Source organism: Octopus sinensis, linkage group LG5 (genome assembly GCF_006345805.1).
Source record: "Octopus sinensis linkage group LG5, ASM634580v1, whole genome shotgun sequence".
Lineage (NCBI taxonomy): Eukaryota > Metazoa > Mollusca > Cephalopoda > Octopoda > Octopodidae > Octopus > Octopus sinensis.
In genome coordinates, this window is record NC_043001.1 from 29,666,517 (window position 1) to 29,689,016 (window position 22,500).

At 35.5% G+C, this 22,500-nt stretch overlaps 1 protein-coding gene across 1 annotated transcript in view; it reads right to left on the reverse strand.

Moving 5' to 3' along the window:
• LOC115211772 overlaps window positions 1-22,500 on the reverse strand; it is a 412,137-nt gene that overhangs the window by 233,931 nt on the left and 155,706 nt on the right. The window contains exons 43-50 of the mRNA XM_036503112.1: window positions 17,597-17,911; window positions 15,413-15,601; window positions 13,889-14,014; window positions 11,542-11,727; window positions 7,011-7,151; window positions 6,126-6,311; window positions 3,166-3,297; window positions 453-647 (exon numbers count right to left, since the gene is read on the reverse strand). Coding sequence (XP_036359005.1) covers window positions 453-647; window positions 3,166-3,297; window positions 6,126-6,311; window positions 7,011-7,151; window positions 11,542-11,727; window positions 13,889-14,014; window positions 15,413-15,601; window positions 17,597-17,911 — 1,470 coding nt within the window. The remainder of the gene's footprint in view (window positions 1-452; window positions 648-3,165; window positions 3,298-6,125; window positions 6,312-7,010; window positions 7,152-11,541; window positions 11,728-13,888; window positions 14,015-15,412; window positions 15,602-17,596; window positions 17,912-22,500) is intronic.

A 22,500-nucleotide genomic window follows, 5' to 3' on the forward strand; every position in this document is an offset into this window, starting at 1 on the left:
TCAATAGACAAAGCATAGTTGTTTAAATTTTTCATATTTTTTTTTCATATAATTTTGTGTTGTACCTAAGTATTTTGAGTTGCACACCATTCTGTTACAATGCACTACATAGGAATCATTACCAATAATTGTAACATGTTTCTTATACCTATTAATGATATTTATATATCATAAAATAACCTATTAAATAGATTGGTTAGAATGTAAGTCATTAATATTAAAGGAAGTATTTTTTATCATATTTAATTTTTGCACTGTCATTAAAAATTGTTACAAATTTGTCTTTAAATGTTAGGCATATTAAGTTGCCACTATTTTCTGAAATCCTGGTTTTAGATGTATGGCTCAAAAAAGACAATGATTTCATAGCATATGAAAATTACATTTAAACATGAGTCATAAGCAGAAGTTGAAAAGTATAAGGAACAAATAAGGAGAAAAACAATCCATACCGCTACATCATTGTCATTTGATTGTAATGTTAGGACAACTGAACCTGGGGCATCAGTTTCTTTAATTGTTTGTGTATAAGTTGCTTGTGTCAGACTTGGGGCAAATAAATTTCTATTGATATAAACTGTGACTACAGCAGTTGCGGATTTGCGGTTTAAAGTTTGGAGATCACCATCAAGTGCTCGCACGCGAATCTAAAAGATAACAGTAAAGAAAAACTCTTAGGGACGTGGTAACATTATGAAAGCAAGGAAAAACAATTACAGAATGCTAAAACACTTATATCACGAGAAAACATTAAGAACTGTTAAAACAGTTTTAATGTAAGTTATTGATTAATTTTTTTGATATTCAGCAACATCATCGTTGTCATCATCATCACCCCCACCCCCGCCACCATCATCATCATCATCATCATCATCATCACCACCACCACAATCATTATCATCAATGTTTTAATGTCCACTTTTTGAGGCTTCCATGGAACAGACAAAATTTGTTGAAGTAGATTTTTTTTACATATTGATAATCTTTCTTTCATCAATCATCCAGGTAAATTAATTTGTTTTGTGATCATTTGAACACAAACAGCTCAAAAGCAAGTCATGGTTTTATGGAAGATTGCAAGTGAATGGTGCAATTTTTATGAAAGGGACGTCTGAACTCAATGACAAGAACACACACACATACATGTGCATGTGTGTGTGTTCACACACATAAGACTAGCTTCCTTCTGGTTTCATTTACCAACAAGGTTCTTGTCAGCTTAATGCTATAGTAGTTAATTTCAATACTTAATATTAAATTAATATTCATTTATATCAAACAAAAACAGGAACAGATGTCTAATTATTGAAATGTGGGTCAATGGTTTTTATCTTAGATGTACTTCCTGGTTGATGTTGTATCCACAAAGATATGCCAAATTTTTTTGTTTTGTTTATGCCTTTAACCCTCCAATGCGGAGTGTAGGCCGCTTATAGTTGAATTCCATGTCACATAATTTTTGGCTTCTGTACTTATACTCTGCCATGAATGTCCCCGATTCTCTGGTTCCTTTTGTGTTGATCTCCGCCACAAGTTCTTAGGCCTACCTCTCCTTCTATATCCATCCGGGTTCCACTGTAAAGTACTTTTCGCTACATTTGGTGTGTCTTTTCTAATTGTGCTACCAATCCACTTCCACTTTTTCTTAAATATTTGCTCCCAGTTAAGTCAAATAAGCAAATACAATCATTCTTCAACAGATGCTTGCATAGTATACTTAAAATTAGATGGCCCGAATACATAAGCAATATGGAGCTATGGCAAAGAACAAATGACATGCAAAATATCAGAAATTTATATGTTGATGATTAACCTCAGATTTTCTAATTGAAGATCTTTATAGAATGCTATGTTTATATGAAGGAGAAGATCTCATTTGTAAAAATATTATCCAGACATCAGCCTTTGTGGGGCTGTTAAAGATTTTTACTATGTCCTTCACACAGAATATAGGGAAATTGTATAAAAAAGAAGTTATACTAATCAACATTTAAATTTACAAATCAATAACCATGGAAACATCTTATCTGATAAAAGTCTATTGCCTAGTCTGACTATTCCACTCCACATGTTTTTATTCGATTGTTATTTTACTTGTTCCAGTCTTTGATTGTGACCATGCTAAGATACCAGTTTGAAAAGTTTTAATCAATCACATCAATCCTGGTATTTATATCAAGACTAACACCTTATTCTACTGATCTCTTTTTTTTTTTTCATCAAACCACTTAAGCTACTTGGCAAAAACAAACACCAATTGTCAAGTAGTGAGAAGGAAACATAAAGTTAGAAACTTGATACACATGCCAATAAAAAGCATATAAACCCAAACGCACACACATATGATGAGCTTCTTTTTCCATTTACCAAATTCTCTCACAAATCAGTGGTTAGCCTTAAGCTCTTGGATAAGTTGTTTCACAGTGGTTATGAAGTTTCTTATCCATTTAGCCATGTCTGCACTTATTGATACAGCTACCTCTGTTCTATTTGCTCATTATTCTGTACATTTCTGCACATTCCATAACAGTTTTGTTATTATTTTAATGTTTCCCCTCTTTTGCTCTTTTACTTGTTTCAGTCATTTGACTGCAGCCATGCTGGAGCACTGCCTTTAGTCGAGCAAATCGACCCCAGGACTTATTCTTTGTAAGCCTAGTACTTATTCTATCGGTCTCTTTTGCCAAACCGCTAAGTTATGGGGACATAAACACACCAGCATCGGTTGTCAAGTGATGTTGGGGGTGGGGAACAAACAGACACACAAACACATAGTTTCTGTTTATCAAATCCACTCACAAGGCTTTGTTCGGCCCGAGGCTATAGTAGAAGGCACTTGCCCAAGGTGCTATGCAGTGGGACTGAACCCGGAACCCTGTGATTGGTAAGCAAGCTACTTACCACACAGCCACTCCTGCACCACTAATATTTTCATTCACTATTAATGTTTATTATAGCTATAATCATGAATAAATTTATTTTTTCTCTTTACATTCAGCATCATGCAGATTTTCATAAAGTAGCTTTGTTTATACATGAAATAATTGTTGAGTTGAAAATTTACTCATATTTAAAACTTTCAATTGAATTGATGAAATGAACATTTAATTAAGATATAATGACAAAATGAAAAAAATATGAAAATATTTTTTTTGTTAAACTTACAAAGTAAACTGTTTCATCTTCTCGATCAACAGATTTCTTGAGTGATATCTGACCAGTTGAGTCAATTCTGTAGAACTCGTCGGCTTTTGGGTTTCCAATAATGTCATACGAAATTTTGTTATATGGAGAAACCTATAAGATTCAAAATCCAAAAATGAATATTTAAATTTTTAAAATTATGGTATACTATTTCAGTACAATTTTAACCAAGAGGTTATTGCAAGGAATATATTCAGGAAAAAAATGTTCTTCCTCAAAGAGTTTGTATATTACTTTTTATTGCTGTTTAGTCCTGCAGTAGCCCTCATTAAGCAGATCAGTTTTTAAAAATTTTCTTTTAAGGTATTCAGTAATCCTGTTTTTTTACCTTTACATAAAACTACATATCAAGTCCACTTCAAACATAATTGATTAGCAATGAGAAAAGCATTCCATGATACAACTTTCATTCTAGTAATTTTAAACATGTGAAAATATTTAGCTCGGTATTCAGATATAAGCACAGTACAACAGATATTACAAGGCTTCAGTCATAACAGTAGTGTTACATCTTCAGTATTTTAATTTTGTAGTAACTCTGCTTCAGAATTATGAAGGAAAACTAAAGTAAGATATCTAAAAAACAATGTAACTTAATTTAAAATAACTTTTCTGGAATTATAAGTAAGAACCATCAACTTATATTCCAAGATGGAATCAGGGACAAAGCAGGACACACAACAACAAAAAAAAAGTTGGGAGGGATGTATAAAAATTAAAATATATCATTGATCTTTGTAAAGAGAATATAATTAAAATGTAATTTTTAAATGACCTAAATATTGAATGAAAATATCATTATTTATGTCTTTATTTACATGCCCTGTTTTAGCAGGGTACATAAAATGCCTTTTAAAAAGTTGATGAGGGTTTAGCCAAGGAGAAAGTTTGTTCATGGTCCTTTCAGTTATCTCCATCATGCAACCTTTTATTCCGTAGCCACTCAATAGAAAACAACTTTTGACTTTTCCAGACAATGGAAGGTGGCTGAATAATTATTACGATGAACTTGACCAATTGCTGGATGTGTCCCAAATGCAACAACAGCTAGTTGAAAAGTCCTACAACTTAACAATGTCACTGAATGAATACATGCAGAAAAGTTTCAATATTCTGTACACATTTCAGACTGATTAGACAATAATGATTTCTTTTATTTTCGACAAGAATGATGAATGAAGGAGCTTTACAAAGGCTAATTACAAAACTGTTGAGGTTTACACAGAATTAACTATCAAAAAAATTTGGTATTGAGAAGTATTAGCTCCAGTAGCACGAGCAGGACGAGTATTTCTGGAAATTGCCCATAGTCCATGGCTAAAACTGCTCCAAGATATCTCTTTATTTTCATTAATACCTGGAGCTCCTTCAAAACGCCAGCACTCTTGTCCATTTCTAAATCTTTATATATATTATGATTGATGTATTACTGGCCATTTTACCTGACAAATAGAGAACCCTAATGCCTACAGCTGTTACAGATGCCAGGTACCAAACTATGGTTTTTGCTTGACTCAGGACTTCAGCACTGACAAGTGACAAGCAGTTGGAAGACATGCCTAACACGCAGCAACCATCATTCTGGAATCTTTGCAGATATCAAAGCTTCAGTACAGGCTTCTATATCAATCATGATGGCTCCTTTTATAGACAGATGCAACCCTTTTACACTTGCAAAAGAACAGATACTCAAGCAGTAATAATTGAGGAAATGATGAATGCACTCAATACCCCTACCCAACTTAGTCTTCTCTCACCCCTTTTCTGTATGAAACTGGCCATCCTACTAATAACCACATCTTAGCTCCTATCTATTTGAAGATTTCACCTAATCCAAACTCTAAGCATCTTAATTGGACCAGTGGTTATGTGAACCATGATACCAGCCAGTGTGAATTTACCTCTCCAGTACTGAGCAGTAAGACAATTGACTTTTTCTGGTTAATGAAGATGCTAAGGTGATTATTATGTTGAGTGGGGAAGGGAGGGTTTCTAACTCTGGATTAAAATTATAGAATTCTGGAAAAAAAAGATAATTAATTTTATCTACCCCCAGTAATTATTTTGTCACTTGTAGAGGGGTGAAAGATAAATTCATGATATTTAAACCCAGTTCATAAAAGGATAAGGCTAAATCACGAGTACCATTGTTCATGACAGCTAAAAGGGTTTTCCAAGTCTTATTTTTTTATCTTATGTATTTGGCAAGTTATTTGCTATTATTCTTATTATTTTTATATCTCTGGTGAAAGAGCTTGTCTGGTGGAAAAGGCTGAAAGGCATAAGCACAGATACATTCCTCTTTGGTAGAGGTCTCATTGACTTCTGCAAGTTTTACTTGAAAAGGAAACTGAGGGTGGAGAGGGAAGTGCTGTCCTTGAGTGAATTTATTGAAAGGTGGGTGAAAGTTGTGAAAATGGCAAGTGTGGTTGGTACCAGTCTAAATGTAGACCTGTGACTCAGAGAAAGGAAATTGGAGGGGGCACTTGCCCTTGGTGTTCAGAGAGATATTGGGCAGAGGGGGTTCTTCAGTTATCCCAAGAGGTCATCCTGTATCAGGAGGACTACATCTCTATCACCCCCACCTTTTTTTTAACCCTTGTATACTATGTATATGTACCTTTTTTTTTCAGGATATACCGTGTATACTTACTCCTTGCTATTTATTTATTTATTTATTCATTTATCATTTCATTATATGTAAACCCCAACACTTTATGTCTGTTTTGTATTGTCTCCCTCATCCTTCACCCTGGTGGCAAATAAATGAAATCATCATCATCATCATTATTTCTATTATTATATTATTATTATTATTATTATTATTATTATTATTATTATTATTATTATTATTATTATTATCTTATTGTCATTATTATTATCTTAGTCTCTTCATCATTCAGCAAAAAAGATCTCTTTACCGTATCTCTGTCAGAAGCTGTAACTTTAAAAATATTTGTGTTTATTAAGGTATTTCTTGATATAGTCGTTTCATAATTTCCTAGTGGAAAAACTGGAGGGAAACCATTTCGCTGAACATTTACAACTACTTGGGCTGGATTACTTTGACGAGGTGGCTTCCCCATGTCAATAGCCACGATATTGAACTGTAAGAAAAATCAGATGAATTAATTAGTAGAATTTCTTGTAAAATGTTAAAGTCATACTATGAAAAACAAATCTATGTTGAATAATTATAAGGAATATTTACATCAGTATCTATAACGATAAAATTTTATTAAAATTAAAATTTGAAACGTAACATGAAGAAAATTTATGATAAATCTCATATGAAGGTCTAATACAATACTCTTAAATGAAGAATGTGTTATAAAAAGTAAGGAATTACATCAAGAAGAATATCAATGAAGAAGACTAAGAATAGCTTTACAAGGATTCTCCATTTGTTATCTGTAGCAAATAATATGTGCTCCACATTGCATTACATTGCATTGCCCTGTCACTGGAGAATATTCAGCCAGTAGCAAAGATCATGATTGACACAAACAAGCTACCAGAATTAAATAAAGATGTTGAATAACAGCTGGCAATTCTGAGACAACTTCTGGCATGTAAATAACTAATCAAAATCTTTGTAGTGATTGGCAGCTTTAACAAATTAGATATTTGTGGAATATTGTGAAGCTACCCATGTTTTATAGGTGTTTCCAAAAGCTCTAGCAACAGAAAAGTCAAATTTCTTTAATCAGAAGGCAACTAAGCACCTGAATGGACATAATGTTTTAAAAGAAGCTTACCAGATTTGAAGAACATGAAGTATTAGATAAAAGAAAGTTCTCCCTTACCTGAAATGAAGATTTTGAAGTATCCTGAGTCAAACTGTTTATTAGTTTGATTTCTCCACTAGTTTCATCAATTGTAAAATATTGCTGGATTTCTACTGCATTACTTGATGCCATGAAATATTTCACCTGGTTTTGAGGTCTCTATAAAAAGAAGACATAAATCATATAGACATTGTCAGAAAACTTTTCTTATGGTAAATAGTTTTGTTTATATCTTTGTATTCTAATTTTAAATTACTTAATTTTATGTATACGTTTAAATGATATTAAAACAGAATAAGAACTGTTCTAACCAAGATGTAGAAATTCATCTTTTACACTGGAAAAATAAAAACTAGAATAGAGTGAGGTCATCTCAAAGACAGTTAGTTTTAAGTATTAGTGCAGCATGGTGTTCTTCATATAACTAACTCCTTTATAGCCATATAAAATCCATAGGGCAAGGTCCAAACCCAGATTTCTCTGTTACTAAGAAAATGAGTGGAGAATATTCTATGAATAAAATTTTAGTTTATATTGCAGCTCAAGATAATGATCCATGACAATACTACAGTTATATACAAAAGAAAACTAAACAACTCATAGTACTACTCCAACTGCTAGCTTACAGACATGCAGTCTTCTCTATCTCACTCTGCCTTTTCTACATGCCTCTACTACAGTGACCTCTGCATCTCAGAACTGGCTATTTTCAAGCCTACAGTTTCTCTGTACCAGTGGTGGCTCATAGATAGAATAAGTGGGGGTACTGCTTCAGAAAATTTTTAACTCTTGTTTTAATATTGTGTAAAAGGAAACAAACATATAAAAAGAATATTTATACATAAACTTCATGTCTTAGCCACTGCCGGGTAGTGTGTTTAATTTGTTCACTGAACACCATTGTGAATTCCCCCTTGTTTTTTTTTTTTAAATCCTTAAATCACAAAATAAGTGGGGAAAATCTGCCCTATTTTTCAAAGCCTGGCAGCAACACTGTAGCTGGAAGCAGGATAATAATCTAATTCTACACTTTATCACATTCAAGAATATAAACATGTTTTTAAGCACAACACACAGAGTCAAAAAGAAACACTACCTTTCACTGGCACTGTGTGAACAACAGTGCTGTCTCTCCCTGATGTGAAGTTCCCTATTTTGGACATGGGATCATGCACACAACAACCAAACACTGTGTTCCTGGAACTGCGAAGTGCACAGTTCTATACAAGGATTTTTGTAATTTTTTTCATAAACTAGGGGATGGCTACTGACATTAAGCTTAAGGATTCACTGTCCAACTGCCGACTATTAAACCACCACATATCAAACTAACAATAAAACAATATGATTGTACTAACACCATCAACTGCCCCCTGACAGTTCACACAGTTCTTAATCAGTTAATCTAGCTTTAGTCACATGGGGGTATTCAGGATTCTCCCATAACCGGAGGGAACTAAACTGCTGGAGTTCTGTGATGCAAAATGACTCAATGATCTGCAACACCAACTTCAGAAAGTTAGCCAGTCACCTGATAACCTATAAATCCAGTGGAGGCGCAATGGCTAAGTGGTTAGGGCAGCGGACTCGCGGTCATACGATCGCGGTTTCGATTCCCAGACCGGGCGTTGTGAGTGTTTATTGAGCGAAAACACCTAAAAGCTCCACAAGGCTCCGGCAGGGGATGGTGGTGATCCCTGCTGTACTCTTTCACCACAACTTTCTCTCACTCTTACTTCCTGTTTCTGTTGTACCTGTATTTCAAGGGGCCGGCCTTGTCACTCTCTGTGTCACGCTGAATATCCCCGAGAACTACATAAAGGGTGCACGTGTCTGTGGAGTGCTCAGCCACTTACACGTTAATTTCACGAGCAGGCTGTTCCGTTGATTCGGATCAACCAGAACCCTCATCGTCGTAACCGACGGAGTGCTTCCATCCAACCTATAAATCCGGTGACCATGCTAGCCAGATTGATTACATTCTCACCAGAAAGTGGGATTCACGGTTGCTCATAAATGCAAAGTCCTTCCCTGGTGAAGAAGCAAGCCAGTTTGGAAAAGAAGGGTATGGAAGCTTGAGAATCCTTTGAATAGTCAGACATTTAGAGACATCTTAACTGAAGCATTTGCTGAGAAAGAGGAGGAGAAGGAGAAGTTACCAACTTGTAACATAGATAATAACTGGAAGTTCCTATGAGACAACTTACTGAGAGTCACAGACCAAATTTGTGGGTGGTGCAAAGTCCCAACCAGACCTAGGGTGGTGGAACAGTGTAGGTGAGAGGGCCATTAGAACAAAGAAAGACTTGGAAAAACTGGAAGGATGGCAGTAGCATGGAGCTGTATTAGGCAGCTAGAAGGAAGCTAAGAATCAGGTGTGTTTAGCTAGGGGCAATGCAGAAAAGAAGAAGTTTGCCAATGTTCTGCAGCATGAGGACCAGTGGCTTGAAGTGTTCTGGCTTGCAAGACAGTGTGCCAGAGAAAAGCATGATGTTGTTGGAGAGAAGAGTGTTTGCATGGATGATAGCTCACTTGCAGTTAGTGACTGTGCAAAGAAAGAGGCCTGAAAGTATCACTATGAAAAGCTACTGAATGTAGAAAATGCATGTGAGAAGGAGAGTCTGCTTAAAGCGGATCGAGCAGAGAGACCAGCAATCTGAACAGAGAGTAGCATGGTAGATAAAGCCATGAAGGATATGAAGACCAGAAAAGCCACTTCATTGGTCCATCAGAAATCACTGATGAGCTGTTTAAAATACCTGGTGATGTAGGTTATGGTCTAGTCACCCAAATAGTAAACCAGATTGTACACAAGGGAGTCATACTCAATGACTGGTATAGCAGCACCATAATCAACTGCTACAAAAGTAAAGGTGATGCCTTAGAAATACTTATAGAGGTATCAAATTGTTGGATCAGGTGATTAAAGTTATGGAGAGGGTCATAACATAACTAATTAGGAAGAGAGTTAGTCCAGATGAGCTACAGTTTGGTTTTGTCCCAGGAAGAAGCACCATTAGTGCTATATTCCTGGTAAGGCAGCTGCAGGAGAAGTACCTAGTCAAACATAAACTCCTGTATTTGGCTTTTGTTGACATGGAGAAAGCCGTTGACAGGGTCCTCCACTCCTTTATCTGGTGGCAGATGTGAAACTAGGGATAGATGAGTGGTTGGGGAGAGATGCACAAGCCATGTACAGGGATACTATCAGTAAGGTGAGAGTTGGTAACAAATATAACAATTATAACAATGAATTCAGGGTAGAAGTAGGGGTTTACCAAGAATAAGTCCTTGACCTCCTCTTGTTCATTGTAGAGGAGCCCCTAGCTGCTTCTAGGGGCTCCTCTATGCTGATGACCTTGGTCTAGAATCAAAGAACCCTTGGGCTAATCTAATGAAAATCAAAGTTATACTAAGTAGAAAAGCTGACAAATCACAAATCTCTTCTGCTAGATGGCCCTGCTTAATATGTATAAAAGGTGTAGGTAGAAACACCATAAGATGTACTTGATGCAAGCTCTGGACACATAAGAGGTGCAGCAATATCAGAGGAAGGTTAACAAGGAAAATTGTCTTTTTGTGTGACAGGTGTACTGATACAATCAACACCAGGAATATACAGAAAATAAACTCTATCAAATGACAGGGGTATACCTAGTAGTTGATAGCTTCTGTTATCTAGGTAACCAAATCAGCATCTGAGGTGGATGTTCCAAGTGTATAGCTGCTAGAATAAGAATAGGCTAGGCAAACTTCAGAGATCTTTTCCCTTTGTTGATAACAAGGGACCTTTTTCTCAGAGTGAAAGGCAGATTGTATGATGCCTGTGTGCAAACAGCCATGCTACACAGAAATGAAATGTGGGTTGTGACCATAGAGAACATGCAAATACTTGAAAGAAATAAAGCTAGTATGTTCACTAGTTATGCAACAATAGTATGCATGCGCAACAGAGTGCAAGTCTCGTAAGAGAAAAACTGGGCATAAGAGGCATCAGATATGATGTGCAAGAGAGACGACTGCACTGATATGGTCATGTGATGCACATGGATGAGGACAGCTGTGTAAAGAAGTAACAATCTCTAACTGTGAAGGGAATCTGTGGAAGCGGCAGACCCAGAAATACATGGGATGAGGTGATAAAGCATGGTCTTTGAACGTTGGGCCTCACAGAGGCAATGACTGCTTGAGAAGGCATGTCAAGTCAAGTGAAACTGCAGTCGTGGCTAATGCCAGTGTCATGTAACCAGCATCCATACCAGTGACAGGTAAAAGACATCCACTACACCCTTGGGGTGGTTGGTGTTAGAAAGGGCTTCCAGCCATTGAAACCATGCCAAATTAGACTGGAACCTGGTGCAGCTCTCCAGCTTACCTGTTCCAATCAAACCATTTAACCCATGCCAGCATGGAAAGTGAACGTTAGGTAAGGATGATGATGATGATGATGATGATGATGTTGATGATGATGTTGATGACAATGATGATGATATTTGTGAATATGTAATGTATATATATACATATATATGTATGTATTTCATATACTTACTCGCTTATCTGAATCCATGGCAGTAACTGTAAAAAGAGTGCTGCCAATAGAAGTAGATTCCGAAACATCTCTCTGATAAGGAGAATTTTGAAATACTGGTGCAAGAAAATTTCGTTTCACAAAAATATTCAGAATACCAAATCCCTGTTTTGCTGGATAACCATTGTCAGTAGCCACAATATTCAACTGCAAAAAGAATAATAAAATTACTGAAAGTATTTTAAAATGATTTTAATTATTTTTATTAACTTTAACTATTTTTTAATTTCTAGTAAAGTTTTTCCTAGTCCCCTAGTTTCTATCCCTAATCAATCTATATATCTGGAAACTATTATGGGTGTTGTATGTGATACTGAAGCAGCACATCATTTAACTCTATTAACCCAGGGCTGTTTGTATTATCCCATCAGATTTAATCATATATAATAGTGACCCATACATATTAATTACCTATTAACCTTCACAACACCTATAAAACAAGCTAGAAATGTAACTAATGAATAACGGCATACCCAATTACTTATAAACAATACTGATCTGGTATATTCTCTTCTCTCTGTATTATGTGGTATATATTAGATAATTTTCGTTTTAACCCCAGAACTCTATAATTTGAATAACAGGTAGTACACTAACACCACTACCCATCTTTTTTCCTTACTTATTATTTTATTGGTGAGTTACTGGAAAGTGTTTGTCTAGGAGAGACAGGAATCTTTGACCTATGTTAGTTTTTACATTAAGGGAAAAGGGAGGGGTGAACCAAATAATTTTCCTTGGTTCATTTTTACCTTTATTATTATTATTCTGATTAATATTAGATGGGTTATGTATTAATTTATCTTTGAAGGCACTATTGGCTAGGGCTTTGTTATAGTAGGGGGCTACTTTCTCAAAAATTTCTTTAGACACTCTGATATTATTAGCAATCAGGTTTTTAAAAATTACAAGATGACAAGACAGTTTATGTATACAGGCGAGTTTCTCATTAGGCTTATGGAAATGTCTATAGGAGTTCAGGTGACTATCACAACCCATGGGAAATACCCGAACCGTCCTCTCAGTATAGATCAACATCATGAGATGGGTACTTAGATCTCAATGTGTTTAATACAAATAAACCCACAAGGTCACAGGTGTTGCACTATTGTACAACCCCATAGATACATCAAACAGTTCATCATTATGCAACTTTTTTCCCATACTAATCATTTACTAAACTGTAGTGCTTTCTTTGCATGCTGATAAAATTGGAAAATTCTGCCTATACCTGATTAATTTTTTAAACTTTTTTACTTTTTAATTTTTATTTTTACGTTTTCTATTTTTTTTTATCTTCCCTGTTTTCTATACGCTTCTTTCTCAACTGTTCACATTACTTCTCACATTCAATTTTTAGTTCATTATATATGGTTTATACCTGATGAATATGTTTGGGATATCTCTCAACATATAAAACTATTAACAGCACATAAAAACATGTATTGTGTCTATTAAATAATATCTATCTCTCACCAGATGGAGTACATTTTTGTTAATTTTACCATCATGGAACAATACATTATATATATAATAACAAAATAATAAATAAAACATATGCATATATACATACATATATGTATATATACATGCATATATGGGTACAGGACACCAAAAAACGTTGAACACAATGAGAAACGAAAACGTAGAAACAAAACCAAGGAAACGGACATTTTTTTAAACAACAAAAAAACAGAGTACAAGACATACAACACAAGGAAAATTCCCCTTCTTCAGCTGCCTCTGCTTCATCTATTCCATGTTTCGAAGGTAAAGGCGAGACATATATATATATGATATACTCAAATATTATATATATGTGTGTGTATGCACATGTCTATAAATATGTGCATATATACGTAGATCTGTGTGTGTGTGCGTGCGTGTGAATGTTCGTGTCTTCTTGTCTTAATGCTTGGTTATTGATTGAAAATAATATCACTGATCCATGAAAAGGACACAATTTATTGTTTTATGTTTTTGAAAAACAAAAGAAAACAAAACTTTGAGGTGCTCATTGTTCAAAATACTAGGGTAAAATATTACCTTTGTTTGAAACAAGTGAGATTTGGTGGTCAGAAGAGCTTCCAGGCATAGAAAATCTGTCTTAACAAATTCTGTATGATACATATAAGCCTGGACAATTGGACATTAAAGTGATAATGATGATGAAGAAGAATTCTATCATTTTACACATTGATTTAGTTTACCCTTCATCTTCAAATTATATTTTTTTGAATGTAAAAAAATAATTTCAGTTTAAAAATAAGAAAGCAGAAATTGTGTTTTATGGAAAATGTTAACTTACAGTATAATTCGTTTCTGTGCCAAGCTCCAGACTTTTAGTGACGAAAACATCTCCATTCTTAGATATATTAAAGAAATCAGTTGCTGGTTGATATCCAAATATTGAATAACTTACTGTATTATAGAACTATTAGAAGAAAAAGAATGACCTCATTATTAATTGACTTGATTAGTCATATTCATACTTGTATGAATAATCTTTCATACTCAATGACCTAAACTGAATGCTGTTAATTAAGGACACCATCTTTAATCATGAATAGTAAAAATTACTGCTTGATGCCATGTTGTTTTATATTTGGTTTGGGTATATAGATATTGTTGGGGTACCCCCTTTTCAAAGTAACACAAAAATTCTTTAGTCAGAAAGAACATGTTAAAGCTCTTCCATCATCATGATCATTTGATATTCTGTACTGTAACATCTTTCCTATAACTGTGGACAAGAGACCTATGGTGAGTCAAGTGAATGTCCAAACTGATGGAGGGTTGAAGGTATTTTATATTTTCAGTCAGGATTGCATTTCGTTCTAGCTAATTTTTATGAACTGGCTTGACATGCATAGCCTTTCTGAAAGTATTATCACAATCGCTGGGTGTATGAGTGGTCAACTGGTATTTTCAGATGACATGATGTTACTTGGGTCATTAGAGGGGGACCTTCAGCATGCATTGAATGGTTCACTACTGAGTGCTGCAAAGCAGAGATGAGGATCAAGTGTTGTGAAGACTGAGACACCAGTCTTTTCAAAAAAGTCTTCCCAGTACACTCTGCTTGTTAGTGGAACATCGCTGAGGCAAGTCAAGATGTTTAAATATCTCAGAGTGATATTCATGAGTGATGGGAAGCAGGAGGCAAAACTGGATGCTAAAATTGCTAGCCCTGACAGAGTAATGCACCAGCTTCAGCATGTAATCCTCAGAAGAGGTGGGTAAAAAAATCAAACACTCCATCTTCACCTATTTCTGTACCTGTCCTCACCTATGATCATGAATGTTGGGTAATAAGTGAAAAAGTACAATTACAAAGACAAGTGGCCAAAATGGAATCTTTGGAGTAATATTACTTTATAGGGTGCATAGGTCAGAAATCAGTGTATCTTTCTAGGTTGAGCTGCTATTATTTCACATTGAGAGGTCACAGCTCTGATACTATGAATATTTCATCAGAATCTCTCTGGAAAGAATTGCAAGATAGATTCTTTAAACTGAGCCAACCAGTAGGAAACCTCGGGAAGACAAAGATGAGATGCTTGGATAATATCTATACTCTCAGTTGGTAACACTTAGGAATCTAATTAAAAAGTCTAATGATGGTTGCTTCTGATTGGATCCAATGGAGTAGACGCCAAGGGACTCTATTCCCTGTGACCATCCCTGGAATATAGGGCAGAAAAGATGGATGCATGTATGGGCAGATAGATGCATGGATGGATAATGCAATGCAGTTACCATAGAAAAATACCATTGAACTGTTTGTTTTAACTAGATAGAAACCAATAATTTTCTCATTTGTTACACTTACATGGTCCTTGTCTAAAGCAGTCATACTTATGACAAACTGCTTAATAGATAGAGTTTCTTCAATAGTAACGCTACGTGAACTTGGTTCAAAAAATGGTGCAAAATTGTTTCGCAACACATTCACTGTCACTGTAGCTGTATTCACAGATGATCTTGGAGGCTGACCCATGTCGCTGGCTTTGATAATCAACTAAAAGAAAGATACAGACTCAGATATATATATATATACTTATACATTCAATAGACATTCATAGTAAATGTATAATAAATTTATACATCATACATACATATATATATATATATAAATATTAATAAGTAATAATAAATACATATATGCTATAAGTGTACAGACTTTCATACAAATAGCAGTTTACATTTGCAGTTCTTTCACAATATAAATACTCATCAATATAAAAAAAAATCAATAGATACATGCATGAATACAAAAGAGACTGATTTGATATTAAATATCAGATGTTTCTGCCACAATCCAAAAACGACATCTTGAGTCTATGGTTGCATTTTTCAACAATTTTAGAGTGCGTGTTCATGACGCTATCATTGTTCAGTATAACGAACATTGTCCCTCTCAAGTGTAGATTGAATGATTTTGAGTATATACTGTATGGTTATGCATTCTATACTGCTGATCATGTTATTCTGTATTGCATATTTTTTCTCTTTGCAGCTCCTGATCGAGTCAGTGAGGGATGTGCTTTCTCTTTTGCAGATGTTCTTAAATGATGCAATATGATTTCTCCAGCAATGCTTGAAATGCTATAAATGCATATATACGTGCACCTTTTCTCACAGTACATTTGTATATAACGTTTTTACAGAGATACTTGTTTTCAGAGGATACACTTTCCTATCTCTACAATTACATTCTTTTTACTATTCTGTTTCCAAAATTGATTATTGGTTTTCTATTCTTGTTTCTATTTTTATTTTTATAATAACTATTTTTATAGTTATTATTGTTGCTGTTGTGATATATATTTTGGTCATTGTTGCTATTCCTCAGTTAGATTATTATTAGTGCATACAATATTCATATCATTATTTGCCTTATCCATGCAAACACTGATATAATTATTTATGTTGGAATTAACCAAACTACTTTGGATTATCCTAATTACTTAGATTATTTCTTCTGACATTATTGTTATCCTTATTATCAGGATCCACCTTATCTTGGACTATTGGCTTCATGCACATGAAATTTTTTTCAGTCAAACTGGGATAGATGCCATATAAACAGCAGGCAAATCTTAGTCTTCCAATCAAAATCAGATATATTCAAGTTGCTTTAAACAATTACTCAAAAGTCATTCCGATGCATATATCTAGTTTTGAAAGTAAGCTCTTCATATATATATATATATATATATATACTCTTTACTCTTTTACTTGTTTCAGTCATTTGACTGTGGCCATGCTGGAGCACAGCCTTTAGTCGAGCAAATTGACCCTAGGACTTATTCTTTGTAAGCCTAGTACTTATTCTATTGGTCTCTTTTGCCGAACTGCTAAGTTACGGGAACATAAACACACCAGCATCGGTTGTCAAGCGATGTTGGGGGGAGAAACACAGACACATATATATACATATACAGTTTCCGTCTACTGTATATATACAGTTTCCGTCTACCAAATCCACTCACAAGGCTTTGGTTGGCCCGAGGCTATAGTAGAAGACATTTGCTCAAGGTGCCATGCAATAGGACTGAACCCAGAACCATGTAGTTGGTAAGCAAGCTAGTTATCACACACCCACTCCTGCACCTATATATACATATATATTAATTAATTTTTGTTTTTATGTTCAGTTACATTAAAAATAATTTTACGTTAATCTGATTGGCTACTCTATACTTTTGCAGAGTACAAATTTATTATTCTTAAACATGAATGTTGTTGACAGTGACTTCAAGGTTTCAACCAGTTAAGCCCTGTATTCCCAGATTGATGATATGCTAAAATAATTTAATTCAACTCAAACTTTATATAAGGATTAATTTACAGGTGGATCCAAAAACTTAATGTTAGACAATGAAGGAAAACATTTTTGTGGCAATGGAAACTAGAGAGTATATATAATTGAAATGCATCTTAAAACCCTGGAGAGAAATATAAGTGAAAAACTACCTTTATGAAAAATACTGAGTATCTCCTTAATACTTACAGAATAAACTGATTGTTTTGAAGAATCTTGTGTCAAAGACTTGGAAATTGACACCACGCCTGAAACAGGATTGACCCAAAAATATTCAATAGGTGTTACTACTTCATATACTATTTTGTTGTTAGGACTGATTGTGTCTAAGTCTTCTGCAGATACTTGGACAATAGAACTTCCAGGTTGAAGATTTTCAGGAACACTTATATTTAAATTTTCATCTTTGAAAACAGGTGGATATAGGTTCCTGATGAAAGTCACAGTCAATATGGAATTTACTGATTTTGGTGGTACTCCATTGTCCGAAACCTGAACTCTCACCTGAAAGAAAAGATTTGAGAAATTATTGATAGTTAGTAAACTGAAACTTTCTATTTTCTGTTCTAGAAATGCATACAATCATCATCATCATCATCATCATAATCATCATCATCATAATCATCACAATCACCATCACCACCACCACCATCGTCATCCTCATCGTCATCATCCCTACTGCAACTACCACCACCACCACCACTACCATCATCAGCATTAACATTGTTTTACACCTGTTTTGTATGACGACATAGAAAAGTAATTTTTACACCCCTTGATGGGTGTGAGGAGACCACATTTCACTTATGAATTTCATTTTAGGCTTGGCTTCTACAGCTGTATGTCTTTCTTAACACCAAACACTGAGAGGAGAAGTGATGGATAGCAAGACATAGTTGAATGATGAGAGTAAATGATGGATTTCAATGCCAATTGGCTATTGTGGAGAGGTACATGCTTGTCTGATAACATCTCTTTTTATGCCTCAAGATGTTGAATGGTCAAGGGTGGTAGTATTACTTTCTCTTTACTCTTTTACTCTCTCTTTTACTTGTTTCAGTCATTTGACTGTAGCCATGCTGGAGCACCGCCTTTAATCGAACAAATTGACCCCAGGACTTATTCTTTGTAAGCCTAGTACTTATTCTATTGGTCTCTTTTGGTGAACTGCTCAGTTACAGGGACATAAACACACCAGCATCAGTTGTCAAGCAATGTTGGGGGACAAACACAGACACACAAACACACACACACACACACACACCCACCCAAACACACACACACACATATATACAACAGGCTTCTTTCAGTTTCCATCGACCAAATCCACTCAGAAGTCTTTGGTCGGCCCAAAGCTATAGTAGAAGACACTTGCCCAAGGTGCAATGCAGTGTGACTGAACCCAGAACCATGTGGTTGGTAAGCAAGCTACTTACAACACACCTACTCCTGCACCTATATGATATAATGAAAGACGGAAATCTGGAGAGAGGGTCTGATTAGGTCTCATGACACCCATAGTCACATTTGAAACAACATATGATCAACCAGAGAGAATCACTTTCATTTTTAGTCAAGTTAGCAGCTTAGTACAGTCAGAGTAGGAAGAAGAGGAGCATCAATCTTAGAGGTATGTGTAAAGGTAAGCAAAACAGAGGTGACAGTGGCATGGATAATAGAAAGGTAAATGATAAGAGCAATGTATAATAAAACAGGTGAATGATAGAAGGATGATTAATAGGTGCAGTAGAGGAATAATAGGCTATCAAGCAGGCCAAAGATGGAACCTTGATAATATAATGTGTGTGTGTACATATTGACTCATATATTGACACACACACACATACATGCATACCTGATCTTACACATACATGCCGAAAAGTATAAGCCTATATACACACACATATACATATGTACACCAATATATATAAATGCAACTTTTAACATCTCTTTCACCAAGCCTGATCAGGAGAATGGGTCTTCTCACACTCAGAATATCGCTAATCCACACATTTCTTTGTAGTCTCTTCCATGAGATGCAACAACTTCAGATTTATCTTCAGTTCTTCATCAAAAGTCTTCTTCAGTTTCTTTCTTTCACAAGTTCCAATCACTTTGAGTACTCAACATATTTACACCTGCAGTCAACCAAATGCATCAGACACCTATACCAAAACAGTCTTATCTTTCACACACCACATCTGATTTTTCTAATGTACAGTTTTTCTCACAGCTCAAGTGTGTCTTATTGTTCATGCACACAAGTATCCAGTGGAGCATGTTCACTTCAATTCATTCTTGTTTTGTAAGTCATTTGCATTTAAGGTGCACATCTCACCATCATGCAGCAAGTGTTGTACTATTTACACTTCACTTCAAGGACGAAACCCTTTGTTACCAGCAGAGCTCCCTGTTCTTTTACTAACCAGTTCTTTCTCTAGCTAATATGCTTTCTTACCACTCAGCTCACTGCAAATTAGGTCCTCTTAGAGAGGTGCCTGGGCATTGAAGGAAGTCTATTGACATGTGCTCTTAGCACCTACTGACCTTGTGCACCTGCTGCATGTAAAATCTATTCCCTCCCTTAGTCTACCAATGGGCAGCCATACTCTACTCAGTAAGTCTACTCATGTTCACACATTCTTTAGGCTGTAAATCCTTCCTTCTCCTTTTCTACATACTGAGCATGGCCAAAACCCTGATGATAGCAGAGTTCTGTTTTCTCTTCTACTTAAAAATATTTTAAGTTTTTGCTATGTTTATTTTGAGGCCTCTCAATTCTTAACTTTGTTTCTATGACTGGAACTGCTAATTTTGTTTTGTTTTTATTTTTATGCTACAACTAATTTTTTCTTATACTACTGTATCCATCTATAAGAACCAGGTCATATGCATTGAGGAGTTTACATAACTAACCAATCTTAAATTCTCCTGTTATAGCTTGGAAGGCTATAACGAACAGAAGTAGGTTGAGGAATAAGCCTTGATGAACCATTGCCATCATATTCACTTTATCACTACACTCATTACAACCTATCACCTTTTCGACTGCAGTTCTATACACAACTTGCACATCTCTTACATGCTATTCATCAATCCCAAACTTTCTCAATAACCACTAAATCACACAGTTTGAAACCCTGTTGTAGACCTTCTCAACAGACACCAAGTATAGAGGTTTACACCCACTAAATATAACACTTACAGGTGTCCCAGCAAGAAGACATCAGGGATACTTTTTCCCAGGCACTAAACTAAGCTGCATCACATCTTTATTTATTTTCTTCTTAATCAATTGTGCTAGTCCCCTTATGGTAACATTCATAAATTGATCTAACAGTTTTAAATTTCTGCTGTTTATTCTTTCTAACACATTTCCTTTGTCTTTTAGAAGTTAGTGGCCATACTACTCCACCAGTGGTTGAATATGATACTTTTCCACACTGCTTAATTTATGATGTGGTGACTAGTCTATGTCTTGCTCCATCAAATACTTAAAGCATTTCAGTGGTAATTCCTGAAGGACCAAATGCCTTCCCTGCCTTCCCTGCCATTCATGTATTTAATCATTCAATCCACCAAACTGCTCTCAACTTGAATGACTGGTCTCTGTGATGGAACTATTAAGAGTAGACCCTCTTTTTCCCAATCATGCTCCTCATTTAGCAACCTTTCATAATAGCATTCTCATGTCACTTTCTTTTTAATGCCTGTAAAAGTAAGGGCTCTGTTATCATTCCATACCACCACCACCTATTTCTTTATTACCCACAAGGGGCTAAACATAGAGGAGACAAACATGGACAGACATAGGTATTAAGTCGATTATATCGACCCCAGTGCTTAACTGGTACTTAATTTATTGACCCCGAAAGGATGAAAGGCAAAGCCGACCTCGGCGGAATTTGAACTCACAACGTAACGGCAGCCGAAATACCGCTAAGCATTTCGCCCGACGTGCTAACGATTCTGCTAGCTCGCCATACCACCACCACCACCCCAATGATGTCTCTATTTCATCTCATGCATTGCCTTGCAATCTCGATTCTTTTTCTCATATACTGCTTTTTTTTTTACCTCCTGTTACTGCTTTTTGTGGGTGGGGGTTTTGTCAACTTAATTTTTAATTATTTGTGCCATTTACTAGAATTCAACCCCTTGCTAAGTCAGTCAATAAAGACCCCCTTCGGTCATGAATGACCATGGGATTGCACCTAGAAAGTTACCTTCCTAGACACAAGTCCGGGCAAGGTTGTTTATGGAAGGCCAGCAGTCGCCCATGCATACCAGCCTCCCCTCTCCACGCCACCAGTGTTATCCAAGGGAAAGACAAAGGTCGATACAGCTTGACACCAATGACGTCGCAACACATTTCTACAGCTGAGTGAACTGGAGCAACGTGAAATAAAGTGCCTTGCTCGAGAACACAACACACAGCCCGGTCCGGGATTCGAGCTCACAACCTCACGATCGTAAGCTCGACGCTCTAACCACTGAGCCAGTCAATAAACTAGTTTAAACTAGTTTCCATTTCAACTATAACAAATTTATGTTTTGTACATATGTAGCTAACACCCTAAAGAGAAATTTGTATGATTCAGTTCTCATTTCTTAATTCCATGTAAATATAAATAATTATCAGTTGTTAAATATTACTAATTACTATTGGGGACTACAGATAGGTTTTATCTTTCACTAGTTTCAGTATTTGGACTGCAGCCATGCTGGGGCACCACCTTGTAGAATTTAGTCAAACAACTTGAACCCAATACACTTTTTTAAGCCTGGTGTTTATTGTCAGTCTTTTTTGTGGAACTGCTAAGGTATGAGGATATAAACAAACTGATACCAATTGCTAAGCAGTGGTGGGGAACGAGCACAAATACAAGGACATACACAAATACACACGTATACATATGTATATATAATAGGCTTCATTCTAGGCTATAGTAGAAGACATTTATGCAAGGTGATGTGTAGTGGGACTGAACCTGGAATCATGTGGTCAGGAAGTAAATTTCTTATCACACAGCCACACCTGCCTTATATTTGATTTTTCAATTAAATGTTGAGATATTTCTTCAGTTTATTTA